We start from the raw sequence: 13,250 nt of genomic DNA, 5'->3' as shown, positions 1-13,250 counted from the left end.
CATTATTGGTATGCAGTATCCATTTCAATGGCATGCACACAAAGGATTTTCTAGCTCTACACAAGTTTTAATCTACTTTTTGGTTTGAAAATGCCTCTAGCCTCCTAACTTATTTAGCACTTAATGTCTACTCAAAAGGCAGTGCAATGATCTGATTTTACCCAGGTATTAAAAAACCCTGATTTCTTGATGCTTTTTATTACCCTCCCCAAGGCTGCACTTTTTGATAAACTTACTGAATTTTTACTTTTAGTTTTCAGGATTTTAAAAGTTTGAAGTTTTTCAAAATTTAGCACAATTTTACTTATTTTAGAACTGAAGTACTGTGAGGATAGACTGGAAATGTAGTTAGATGGATTTCTGCCACTTAGATTTATGGTAGTTGTCACATTTCAATTTCCACATCAATATGCCCATTACATAGGTTCCTCCATTTTGCCAGGTTTATTTGCCTAAGTTTAAGGACTCGGGGTTGGTCCTGTTTGTTCTTCGTGTGTGTGTGCATGCACACATATGCTGCATTTTAAGAATACAGAGAGCAGCATGAAGGTAAACAAAGAATGCAAACTATTCCGGCATGACATTCCTGCTGCTCCTGGAAAATGACATTTTCATTATCATCTGCCTTTTGTCCACTAAAATCCTACTGCACAAATCTTAAAACTTGCCTTAAAAAAAACAAACCCCAAAACACAATTGCATCTTCCTACAGGGTAGTCCAGAATTCTGCAGTTTGAATATATCATACTAATTAACATGTATGTATATCGTTGGCTTCTACTAGGCAGAATAATCAAGTGGAACATGACTATTTTGCCCTCCAGTGGAGTGCAGCTCACAGCAAAGTTAAATTCAAACACTACTGTAGCAAAAGGAAGCTTGCCTTTAGCTTCCATTGTAGAGGTCTACATCTTTCTAAACAGAAGGTCCCACGAGTGGAGCTTAACTAACACCCACAATGAGTTTGCGGCCACACGTTAGCTACAGTTACATACACTGTACCTTAACATAAGGCACTACTCTCCTAGGTTACTTTTCAAAAAGGAGGCTGATTTGTTAAAAAGTAAATTTGAAGACATTAGAAACTATTGAAATGGATTTACATACTGGCTTGATTTCCTGTCTGTCCAGTTTTTTCCTGTAGAGCAGGATGGCATGGATAACATTACCTGCTCTAGCTGCCTGCAGGGAAGTGGGAACAACATACAGAAAGTCCTGAAGATAGAAGAAAGGTAAGTTAATATGTGTACTATAATTGCCAAACTCCATTCAGCAAACAGGGTTCATTAATCATGCATTAGTCAAAATATAATTTTCACCATAATTAATTCCAGCGTCATTACAGAAAAGACGTTCATGTAGGGAAACTGGCCAAGTCACTAGCCGTAGTGTGACTAACAAACAACTTCCTACTTTAAAACAAGTTTTCTTAAAAAGCCACAAAATAATAGCACTACCTGCTCCTTGAATAGCATCAGATTGAAGACTTGTTGACCAAAATCTAGTGTATCAAATAGCTTATTTAGGCTAGGTCTACAGTACAAGCACTATTGCAGCAGAGCTGCAGCTACGCCACTGTCAACACTGTAGTGTAGATACTTGAGGCAGCGACAGAACAGGTTTTTCCATTGCTGTAGTAAATCCACCTACCTAGAGGTGGTAGCTAGATTGATGGAAGAATTCTTCCATTGACTTAGCAGCATCTATACTAGGACTTACGTAAATTTAACTGCATCTCTCAGTGATGTGTATTTTTCACATTCCTGAGCAACATAGCTAGTCTGACCTGCATTTTAGGTGTAGACCAGGCATCACACTTGCAACAGAAAAACAATACTAAAAACCTTAATTCAAATCAAATCATGGAGACAGTGAAGCCTGGATGCAGTTAGTGCTTGTTTTCTGATAACAGAAGTTCATATATTTTTATTTCCAACATGTACATATTCAACAATTTAAAGCAGCATCTAGTATAATAACATGCTTGTGGATTAAGTAGTATATGGAGCTGTGATGAATTGGGACTATGTCTGTACAACTTATAAATTCCGATTGACATTGTGAAGTTGTATTATGAAAAACTGCTGTCATCACTGTCTGTGGCTTGATCTACACCTAAAATCTCACACCACTAAGAGACACAGTTAAGCTGAATTAAGCCTCAGTGTAGACCAGGGGTGGGAAAACTACGGCCCGTGGGCCGGATTCAGCCCGTGAGGACTTTGGATCCAGCCGGTGGGATTACCACCCCCAAGGCGCCACGAGCTCTGCGCCACTCCTGGAAGCGGCTGGCACCATGTTCCAGTGGCCTGCTCTGCCCCCTCTTCCTCAGGGGCCACAGGGATGTAGAGCCAGCTGCTTCTGGAAGCAGAGTGGTGCGGTGCAGCGCAGCGTGGGGCCAGGGCATGCAGCGAGCCTGCCTGAGCTCCACTGCATGCTGCTACCACCACGGAGCCGCTCAAGGTAAGTGGCACCAGGCCGGAGTCCGCCTGCACCCCAACCTCCTGCCCTAAGCCCTCTAACCCCCTACCTTGAGCACCCTGCCACACTCTGCACCCCCTCCCTGCACCCCAACTCCCTGTCCTGAGCCACTTCCTGCACACCACACCGCCTCCCATACCCCATACTCCCTCCTGCACCTCAACCCCCTGCCCCAGCACTACATTCATGGCCCTGCATGCAATTTCCCCACCCAGATGCGGCCCTCAAGCCAAAAAGTTTGCCCACCCCTGTAGACAGTACTAGGTCTATGGAAGAATGCTTCAGCTGACCTAGCTATTTCCTCTTGGAGAGGCAGATTTACATTGACAGAAGAACAGCTTCCCTTGCTATAGGAAGTGTAGAAACTTAACACACCGCAGAAGTCCAGACACAGAGACTTGGATTCTCCTTACAGAAATCCTAGTGGGTAGTCAACAGCGAATGCTCACTGGAATCAGTCATAGGCATTTATGAGTCAAGAGGCAATGCCTGTCACTGTAAATATTTAGTAAGCTCTATAGGAAGTAATAATACTCTTTGAACTTCTAAATCTGAAGCAGAGTCCTACCTAATAAAGCAGGGCTAAAGACAGAGGAACTGAATTTATTATGAAAATTTCCATATTAAAAGACATCAGTGCTTTTGGAAGATATGTGCAGACCATGCCAGCAGGAAGAAAGCACAGATCATATCAGTTAGTAGCAGTGGAATTAAGAAAGGAAGTATTAAAAAAAGATAACAGGAATCCTAAGGAGGAGTGTTTCTATAAAAAGGTTCAGAAGGTTTACTTACCATTGCGTAGTAATTACTATTAACCATAATTGGCCCACGTCCTCTAAGGTAGATATATTCTTCCCACCAGTCGCTAACCTACAGAATGGAGATAACAAAATTTAGCATAAACTCATTAGCCTGTACCTCTGCTCTTCAATTGATTCAGGTCCTCTACTGTAGTGGCTCCAAAACACTGCTAACATTATACACCGTGCAGAAGGAAATGCCTTTTTTTTTTTTTTTTTTAATTAATTCTGAATGCTGAAGTGTCACTGTTTGGGGAAAGAGAGCCACAAGAACCCACGAAGCTTAGCTCAGAAATTGAGCTTTAACTCTCAGGTAAGCAACTTTTGAAGCAATCTCCCATCTCCTCTTCAGACAGTATTTTTAAAGTGTCCTTACAGTACACATCATAATAAAGCTTCTGAAATATTATTCATCCTATGGCAGGGTTGCTTTAGGGACTGTATAAGCTTGTTCAAGCTACTATATATAGCTAAGATTTAGATAACAGGCCAGTAAGGTGTGTTTTTGTGCCCCCTTTTCCCTCCCACCCCAACTGCACTCTTCCCGCCCCAGCCATCCTGGTGGCTACAGCTTTGTTTCCCTCTCTAACACGTACACATAATTGGACAGATTCACATCTGCATTAAGTTCATACTCAGTGCAGCTGAGGAGAGCAGGAGGAAATGGTGGCTCTAAACCACACTGCCTTTTCCACTCCCTGGATCTCAGGCCAGTCAGGTGGAGAAGTTGCAAGTTAATTTAATAAGCAAATATAGCAGTAAGTAGGTTTTGAGTCCTGTTCAATGACAGACAGGAAGCCTGGTCTAGAGTAATGAGACAGGAATTCTCAAGTTCTGCTCTTGGCTCTGCCACTTACTGTGCCACATTGAGCAAGTTATTTAATCGTTGTCTCAATTTCTCCACCTAGAAAATGGGATATCAATACAGTAGAACCTCAGAGTTTCGAACACGTCGGGACCGGAGGTTGATCGTAACTGAAATGTTTGTAACTCTGAACAAAATGTTATCGTTCTTTCAAAGTTTACAACTGAACACTGACTTAATACTGCTTTGAAACTTTACTATGTAGAAGAAAAATGCTGCTTTCCCTTTATATTTTTAGTAGTTTACATTTAACATGGTACTGTACTGTATTTGTATTTGGGTTTTTTTGGTCTCTCCTGCTGCCTGATTGCATACTTCCAGTTCCAAATGAGGTGTGTGGTGGACTGGTCAGTTCTTAACTGTGGTGTTTGACTACACATGTACTCACCTAGTATACAGAGGTACTGTAAGAATTAATGGATATGAAAGACAGTAAAGATGTAAGCGCAAGGCATTTTTAGTAATTTTGGTTTTGGACTTCCTTTAAAATTACAGAAGTTTGAAAATTGAAAAAGCATGTATTATAACCAGGAAAAAAATGCAGTAGGAGAGAGAGTTAAACTGTGTGCTTTCATAAGAGCCTTTGGGTCATCTGCTTACATAGTTTGTGGCCCACCAGGATTTCAGTTTCAAATACCACTGTAGTTTTGGTCCAAGATTAAATGCAAAATCTTTGGCAAGACCCTCCATTCTTTTGAACTGTTCATCATTCATAAGTGGCTGAACTGAATCCAGATACTAGAACAAATACAGAAAAGAATTCATGTCAGTGTCATAACTTTCACTAGAGCTTATTGTCATTTATTCACAAGGAGATTAATAAACAAAGAGAAGTATTCTAAAGTTGGTTTACAGGGTTTCAGCTGTAACAGGTGTTGGTAAAAAAATAATTGAGCACATACATCTTGAAAGACATGAGCTCATTTTCTATTAGTGTATATATTTCTTCCTTCAAATATGGTACTCTCTCTTCTCACTCCTACCCCATCTACTCACTACTTGCTACCAAATCATAAAGGAAAGCACATCTATTAGCACAGAATTTTTGGAAAAGTGATTTTCCTTTCAGTAGGTGATATATTTTATATTATGAATTAAGTATTCCCTTAATTTTGAGCCATTTTAGGTATGTTTTTTAGTTAGAGGTGGCTGACTTAACTGCTATCACTATTTTTGTTGCCTATTAATTTTCATATATAGTTAGTTTGCCTAAGTCCAGCAGAGACTTTTTACCTGCAAGAATCAAAATAAGCCTAAAACTAGTTGGAGTCTTGCCTAAAGAAATTCCTAATATAAAGCCTATTATAACAGGAGCACTATACTTAAATAACATCAAGAATACACAGTACAGATAATGAAAGCAAGGGATATCAAGGGCTCTATCCCAGTAAATCACACTCCATTGTGTGCTGCTGTATCTACTGACAAGGCATGTAATATCATGCATTTATCCACTGAAAGCCTAGGCCCAAAGATAAAGATTAAAGGAAAAAGTGTCAATCTTTAACTCTGAATTACCCTTGGTCTGTCATAGCCTTTATTTTAATTGATACATAACTGTTAATCTGTTACTAAAATTGGAGGGATTGGAAAGTTAACAGCATTAACCACTTCAGTAAATTTATCATATAAAAGACATTGAAAACCATTACTACATTTAGAATCAAATTGTGAAAAGGTAAATTCAGCTCTTCCAACAACACACCCTGTTTACAGTGTTTTCAATAGCTGGGACCGGCAGTCGTGGCAGAGACGTCTGAAAGCTGTACAACATTGGTTTACAACCTGAGAAAAGCTTTACCAGCCTCTGAAATAAAAAAAACAAAAACAATCTATTATATTCAAAACAACTGAAAGTATGTGCAAGATGAAAATTAATAATACCCTAGCTTTTCATCAGTAGATCTTAAAACACTTTACAAAGGAGGTAAACATCATTATCCTCATAGTGCACTTTGGAACTTAGGAGACCTGGGTCCCCAGCTCAGCCACCAGCCGGATGAGTGACCTTGAGCAAGTCACTTTACCTCTTTGTGCCTCAGTTTTCCAATCTAGTGTTCTGCCACTAGGCCGCATTGCCTCTGTTGTATGGTAAAGGCCTGGTAAATGCCTCTGTTCCCATCCCAAAGGCCTTTGACAGGAGAAATGTCTATGATGTAGACCATAAAAGTTCTCTATAAAGTGTTTTTCTGAATATGTTTACAGTAACTTCTTGCTTAACACTGTACTTATGTTCCAGAAAAACGAACTTTGAGCAAAACGATGTTAAGCGAATCCAATTTCCCCATAAGAATGAATGTAAACAGGGAAGGGTTAGGTTCCAGAGAAATTTTTTTCATCAGACAAAAAAAACTATGTATTATATATAGATATACAGACAGTATACATTTGAAACAATTTAATACTGTTCACAGCTATGACGACTGTGAAGCTTGGTTGAGTTGGTGAAGTTAGAGAGTGGAAGAGGGAGGGATATTTCCCAGGGAATGCCTTGCTGCTAAATGATGAACTAGCACTCAGCTGAGCCCTCAAGAGTTAACACATTATTGTTAATGTAGCCTCTCACAACGCAGCACAAATACGAGAGAGGGGAGACAGCACAGCAGAGACAGACATGTCTTGGGGGGGGGGGGAGGGAGAGAGAGAGATGCACACTGCTTCTTTAAGTAAGCTGACCCACTCTTAAGTGCATTGTCTTTTTAAGTGGATCAGGAAGTTGAGACAGCAGCTGCTGCCCCAAGATCTCTCTCTCTCCATCCATGTCCCCTGCCTGCTCTATGTGGAGAAGTGGTAAGGAGTGCAGGAGCAGAGGGGAGGGGGATACCTTGACATTAGCCCCCCCTCCACAGCAAGCAGTAGTCTCTGGGAGCAGCTCCAAGGTAGAGGGCAAGAGCAGCACATGGCAGTGGGGGGTGGGACAGCTGAACTGCCTTGATAGCCTGCTGGGCGGCTGCAGCACAGGGAACTTAAGGGAGTGGGGAGCTGCCAGTCCACCCTGGTTACAAGCCCCCATCAGCTAGCTGCAATGGGTTGCTCTTCCTGCGCGCAGTGGACAAAGCAGGTGGCTGCCAAACAATGTTAGAAGAGAGCACTGCACAATGAGCATTTTCCCTAATTGATCAGCAACGTAACAAAACAACGTTAACTGAGACGACTTTAAGTGAGGAGTTACTGTACATCTTTGAAAATTAGAGGATTGGCAAGACAAACTCGAACTTATATCTATATGGTGTCTCAACCTATTCCATCACTAGGTTAAGGCCCATGCTAGAATAAGAACACTAGCTAGCTACAACCACATTTTAAAAAATTAAATATTGTAACTATGTTTGAGAACGATTTTCCTACACAGTTTTAGCCTGATATAAAAATCTAACTTACACAGTGTTTCCCCCACACCCTCCAAAAAATACATTCCTAACAAAAGCCACTGGCCCAACAAGTCCATAGTACAGTTTCTAAGAATGCAATGAAAATGAGTATGAGGATGTCAGTGTTAATAACCAAGTCTTAGTGTATGCAATTTTGACAGAGTGGACTGTGCCTTACCATTCAGTACCTGTACTGTATAAATTCATATTAGGAGGCTCTCAGTACCATATCTGGGGGAACTATCAAAAATTTCATTTATAACATACGTATTTACCTTAGAATTATTTTAACATATCATTCTACATGCCTACTGAACATCCTTCATAACACAGCCACTACATGTTAACCACACACTGCAATAAACCTGAAGGATGCGATAAATAAAGGGTATCATCATGTTTATTTTAATCAGGCTCCTACTCAATTTTTAATACAACCAAGGGCAAAACAAGGTAAGTATTTTTGCTGACATAATTGAGTTTGATTAACAGTAAATCCCCTCCCCAAAATGCATTCACCCACATGCAAACAGATCACTCTAAACACATCGTTTGAGGCATATGGCTTCTTTTGCTATTTTGGGTGAATCATTAGGTGTCTGCCTCAGTTCCCCTCATATCTGTAAAATGAGTAACAGAAACCACCTAACCTCACAAAGGCATTTTGTGCTTTTATGTTTTCAACATGCTTTGAATATAAAAGTGCTAAATACTTTGAAAAGATTATTTTGCAATGAAAGAAAACAAAGCTCAAAACAAATACATATTTACTGTAGACCAAAATAGGTATAGAAAACTGCATCTTTACCATAAAATGGCTAAAGTCCCATATTTTCAACTACACCTGTACCTCCATATAACACTGTTCCCGGGAGCCAAAAAAAAAAAAAAAAATCTTACCGCGTTATAGGTGAAACCGCATGATATTGAACTTGCTTTGATCCCCCAGAGTGCGCAGCCCCCCCAGCACTGCTTTACCACGTTATATCCGAATGTGTGTTATATCGGGTTGCATTATATCAAGGTAGAGGTGTATATGGAAATCAATTTGAGAGAAAAAATTTTGAATAAATGAAATGAAACTAAACATCAATAAAAAGGTGGATCATAGGGGAGCAGTAAAGGGGAGCTTTATTGGTTTAGACTGCTTAACAGGTTTTATCTTCTGTGTTGCTGTTTTCTCTCTGTTCATCAGGCACAACCATAGTCTTTCAAATGTTGCAGTTGTTTGGGGTAAAGAGCATCTAACTGAAAGCCATGTTGCCAGGAACCAGAGGGCTGCAACTATTTTACTTTAAATCCAGTAGATTACAGTGCTTCTCATCTAGAGCAGGGATGTCACATTGCAAGGATTACAATTCCCAAAATTTAGTGCTCCATCCTGCACTAAGCAGTTAGGTCAAGTCATTCTGTAGAAGATGCAGCACTATATGCTCGGACCTCTAATCTCGGAGTTGTACTTCCATACTAAAGAAGAGGTGGCTGTAGGACGTATACTTGATCCCCCACTTTGGGTGAATTAGCAAATTATATAAGTACTCTCCCTTCTCCAAGAACTACCAGAACAGTTTCAACAACAACTCAGGTGGCAACTGGATGACAGCAACCAAAGACACTGGGAGAGCAAATAGCATTGTACAAGGACATTCCCCAATGCATACCAAACATTAAGAATGAATGAATGAGACAAAGAAAACTGAAAAATAACTAAAGGAACTGGCTTCTAAGAGCTTAATGACACAAAAAAAGATCAAATGGTATTTAAGGTATCTTATCAGTGCCACAATTAAAACAGAAACAGACAAAATTTCCTTACCATCCAAATCTTGGTTCCTGTGGAAAGTTTGCCATATTCAGCGAATATCCATCCATGATAGGAAAGCAACATCTTCAGTGAGTATCGCATTGTCATAATAAGGGCTACCCACAGCCCTGTGCCAAAAAGTACCCCACTCACAATGTTCTGCGTTTGGCTGGACATATAACCACTATTTAAAATAAAAGTCAGTTTACACCAATTAACATCAGAAGAGGTAAAACAGTGTATAAGAACTACAAAAGTGCTAACATGAGCCCTGCTTGTTCCCAGTGACTAGCCACATTAAGCTCTATATAGAGGTCCTACAGCTAACCTTTCACCAACAGATTTCTGGGAGAATTAGGGGGTTCTTTGGTCCATTAAAGTCATTCTCTATTGTGTGGTGGTGAATTCCTCTGGCATAGGCAAACTCTATTGGGATAGTTTACCACCTCCTTTGCCAACCACCGTACATAAAAGCAGTTGTGTGCACACATGTAAGGGCTATTCTGGAGGCAGGGGATGATTAGGATGGAGAGGAAATAAGGTTTGTGTGCAGGAGCTCCAATATGCCTAATTCCTCACTGTTGTACATCTCTAGGCTTTATCGTACGGTTGACCTTGAACAACAGAAATTGAGGTAAAAGATGTTAACCTGCATTTACACAAAGGAAACTACTATGGTTAGATCTTTTACTAATCTAGGCAAATTCAAAGAGGAGAGTGGCTGAATGGCAAAGGGAAATTTCCCACTCCCTATCGGTGATCATTCCTGCTCAGAGGTGAGAGACACTGGAGGGTGCTGTGATGCAACTTGTACTTCAGCTGTCAATGCAGTATCTAGACTGTGGATAAACCAACTTCACCTTTTGAGGTCATTGCTAAGCTAGTCTCTTTCTACATGCTAAGTCCACTTTTTTCAATTGAGAGAGCTAAAAAGTATGGATCAGAATTTTCTCTGGAGCATCAATTCTCCAAATCCTTAAAAATGACTATTAAAAAGGGAGCTTTAAATAATAGTTAAGTATTAGCATCTTTTCCCATACACTTCCTCTCATCGTGCTGTAGGAATAGAAAAGAGGATAAATTCTGTTCTCATTCACCCTGGATTTATACTCATTAAGTCACTAGAAAGGTCCAACATGATTTAACATAATTCACCCAGCTTCTTCAGTGACTGTATATACAAGATGTGCAGAAAAGTGTGTTAAAATGGTAGTAACTGAGAGAAAGGTAGCACTAAATGATTTGACCTATTAGCCTTACAACTCTATAAGAGAACAAATTCCTTCCTTCCGTCACAAGTACAAAAGAGTTTGTGGTTTCATCCTTGCCTCATTTGTGCATATCAGAAAACTACCACATACTCTGCCACTACTAAGAAAGGCCCAGAGTCAGAAGAGCAGTATGTTGCAAGTCAGGATTGCGTGGGTTCCATCCTGCACAAGACTAACTTAGCAGAAGACACTGTAGAAAGTTTGTCTCATGTCTACCAGTGCTTTGATTGGCTGTGTCTGTACTATTCCTCCTCTGACAAGAAACATTGGGGGTGAAAAATACTATATCAAAATACTTTAGTGTTTATACCTTGTGCATGTCGAATATATGTGGAATTCATAGAACAATACGCCCATCCAAGCTTGGCATGATAAGAATTCTTTTATTTAAATATATAGTGTCCAAAGTGCAGTTTATCATACACATATTCCCAACCACATTTGAAACATGTGGTGGACTCCTGAAAATACTAACTGAAGTTATATCTCCAATCCAGCTAGTGAGATGCATGCAATAGCTTTCTAAGTTTCTGCATGACTTTGGAGAACGGAGCTTACAGTATTTACTGATGCTTCCAAATAGCTCTGGCTACCAGTAGCCTAATACTTACATAGCTGAACGAGTCAAAGAAGGTTTAAATCAATTTCTACAGTATAAATAGAATCATGGCAACATTCTGTAGTCAACTGTACTTCATATCTAAACAGAGACATGGATATAGTGTCCTGATATACAAGTCAGTCTGCAGGTGAAACATCCCATTGAGATATCTCACTTATTTTCTTAAAATTGTGAATTAGTTTAGCACTCAGAGATACGTTGCCTAAGCCAAGCAAGTTGTAGGGCAGGGTTGTACAACATTCCTCTTTACAGGCTCTGTTAATGTGCTTCAGTCCTGTCCACAACACTGGTGCTGTTTATCCTTGTCCAATGAAAAGCTATCAGTTTTACTCGTCAAATAATACTCATGCTAATGAAATGAGGTGGTAATACCAACATGGTGACTTTCACATTATATACTGTATTATGATTTAGTTCTTTAACTTAAAACTTGGTATGTGAAATTTTATTAAATTATACATCTGTTTGACAAGAGAAATGCTGGTATGCATAAAAAAAAAACTGATTCATTCAAAGGAAATAGGTACTAGTCTACTTACGTTGTATCAAGGGTCCGGTTGATTTTAGCTATTATTCCTAAAGAAGGATCAATTCTGGCATACATTGTTGACATCACCCCCACTACTACAATAAGCCAGCTGGATGGGCTAGCAGGATACACGCCTGTGATAATTCCATTCTGGAAAAACAGAATCCCTTAAATGACTTTCATATGGAAAGGCTAAGTATTTCATAATACAAAAAAAAACAAACCAAAACTTAATTATACAAACAGCTTTTGAAAGGACACTAACATTAGTATCCAATATTTTTCTTCCAAATACACATCTAACTCAGAACAAGGAGATGGACACAGATGAGATGACTAGATAGGGAGGAAGAAGCAATTGTGATTCAGAAGCTGTTATACCCAGATAATGCATGAAATGAGCATAGAGATTCTCAGTTATATATCAAATATATGTATTTGCCCACCCAAACTGCAAGCCCTGTGCAAGCGTGAAGCAGCACCAGGAGTGGCTGCACTTTGCAGTGGGGAAGATTGCTAAAGAGAGACTGAAATGAATGGCTCTCTTTAGCACAAGTAATTCTTTAATGGAAATCCACTTCATCTGAAACTGGCCTCTCTAAAATAGATGCTCAGTGTGGCAGCAACATTTTATCAATTTGGATTCTAAAAAACACAGCTAAGTTTTCTATATAATTAAAACAGTTCTCTACACACAGTTATATAAGAATCCCAAGTACACTTCTATATTTATAATAAAACTATTTTAGAAAGTAATTTCAGTATTTCACATACAGTTATATAAGACTACAGTCTGTCAATGCTAATAGTAATAATGCATAAACAAACAATGTAAAAACATACATTTGGAAAAAAGCTCAATGAATTCACAACAATCTAGACCCCAATACTTAGAATTTAATGTAAAACCCAGATTTGACTAAGTGTTCCACACATCGAAGATCCACTATCTATTTCTTAGTTTAATTTACTAGAACACATTTGTGTAACATCAGACTCTTCAAAAAGTCATTATTTCATGAATATTTGTTTTGACAGTTTGGAAACTTAATTTTGACAGAAAGTACGCACAACCAGGGTTTTATTGTAAATTCTTAGATATGTGAAAATTAAGAAATGGGAATAATTCAGAGAGGCTTCTCTGTAAGTAATAAGAAGCATACACGTTTGAGAAAAGTTTGACTCTTGGTTGAACAAAATTTTGGCTCTTCTAAGTCCCAGTCTTCCAGTCTGAAATGACTACCTACTCTAATTTAAACACTGTGTTGGTTCACTCCTGGTCTTCTCATTAATAATATGACCACCAAATGTGACAACCCATGTTATGCTACTTCTGGGTATTTTGGGATTTGGACTATTGTTAACTGAAGAGTGAAGGAGGAACCCTACCATTAGATTTATTTAATTTCACTTGTGGAGGAATTCTGCACTACTGTATAAAGCAAAATTAGCACAGAATTAATGTTCTGTGCAGAATTTCATTTCCCCCTGCAGAATGGTGCTGCAG

At 39.2% G+C, this 13,250-nt stretch overlaps 1 protein-coding gene across 5 annotated transcripts in view; it reads right to left on the bottom strand.

The window, feature by feature from the left end:
- Positions 1 to 13,250, bottom strand: part of CPT1A (carnitine palmitoyltransferase 1A) — a 67,797-nt gene that overhangs the window by 29,545 nt on the left and 25,002 nt on the right. For 4 of the 5 annotated variants that reach the window (XM_075065049.1, XM_075065047.1, XM_075065051.1 and 1 more), the window contains 6 exons: positions 11,754 to 11,893; positions 9,334 to 9,505; positions 5,852 to 5,953; positions 4,747 to 4,884; positions 3,274 to 3,351; positions 1,108 to 1,215 (listed from right to left, as the gene is read on the bottom strand). In XM_075065049.1, the coding sequence (XP_074921150.1) occupies positions 1,108 to 1,215; positions 3,274 to 3,351; positions 4,747 to 4,884; positions 5,852 to 5,953; positions 9,334 to 9,505; positions 11,754 to 11,893 (738 nt within the window). The remainder of the gene's footprint in view (positions 1 to 1,107; positions 1,216 to 3,273; positions 3,352 to 4,746; positions 4,885 to 5,851; positions 5,954 to 9,333; positions 9,506 to 11,753; positions 11,894 to 13,250) is intronic. The other variant, XM_075065050.1, reaches the window with a different exon arrangement.

The sequence above is a fragment of the Chelonoidis abingdonii genome, chromosome 4, assembly GCF_003597395.2.
Source record: "Chelonoidis abingdonii isolate Lonesome George chromosome 4, CheloAbing_2.0, whole genome shotgun sequence".
NCBI lineage: Eukaryota > Metazoa > Chordata > Testudines > Testudinidae > Chelonoidis > Chelonoidis abingdonii.
This window is presented reverse-complemented; position numbering and strand designations above follow the sequence as displayed.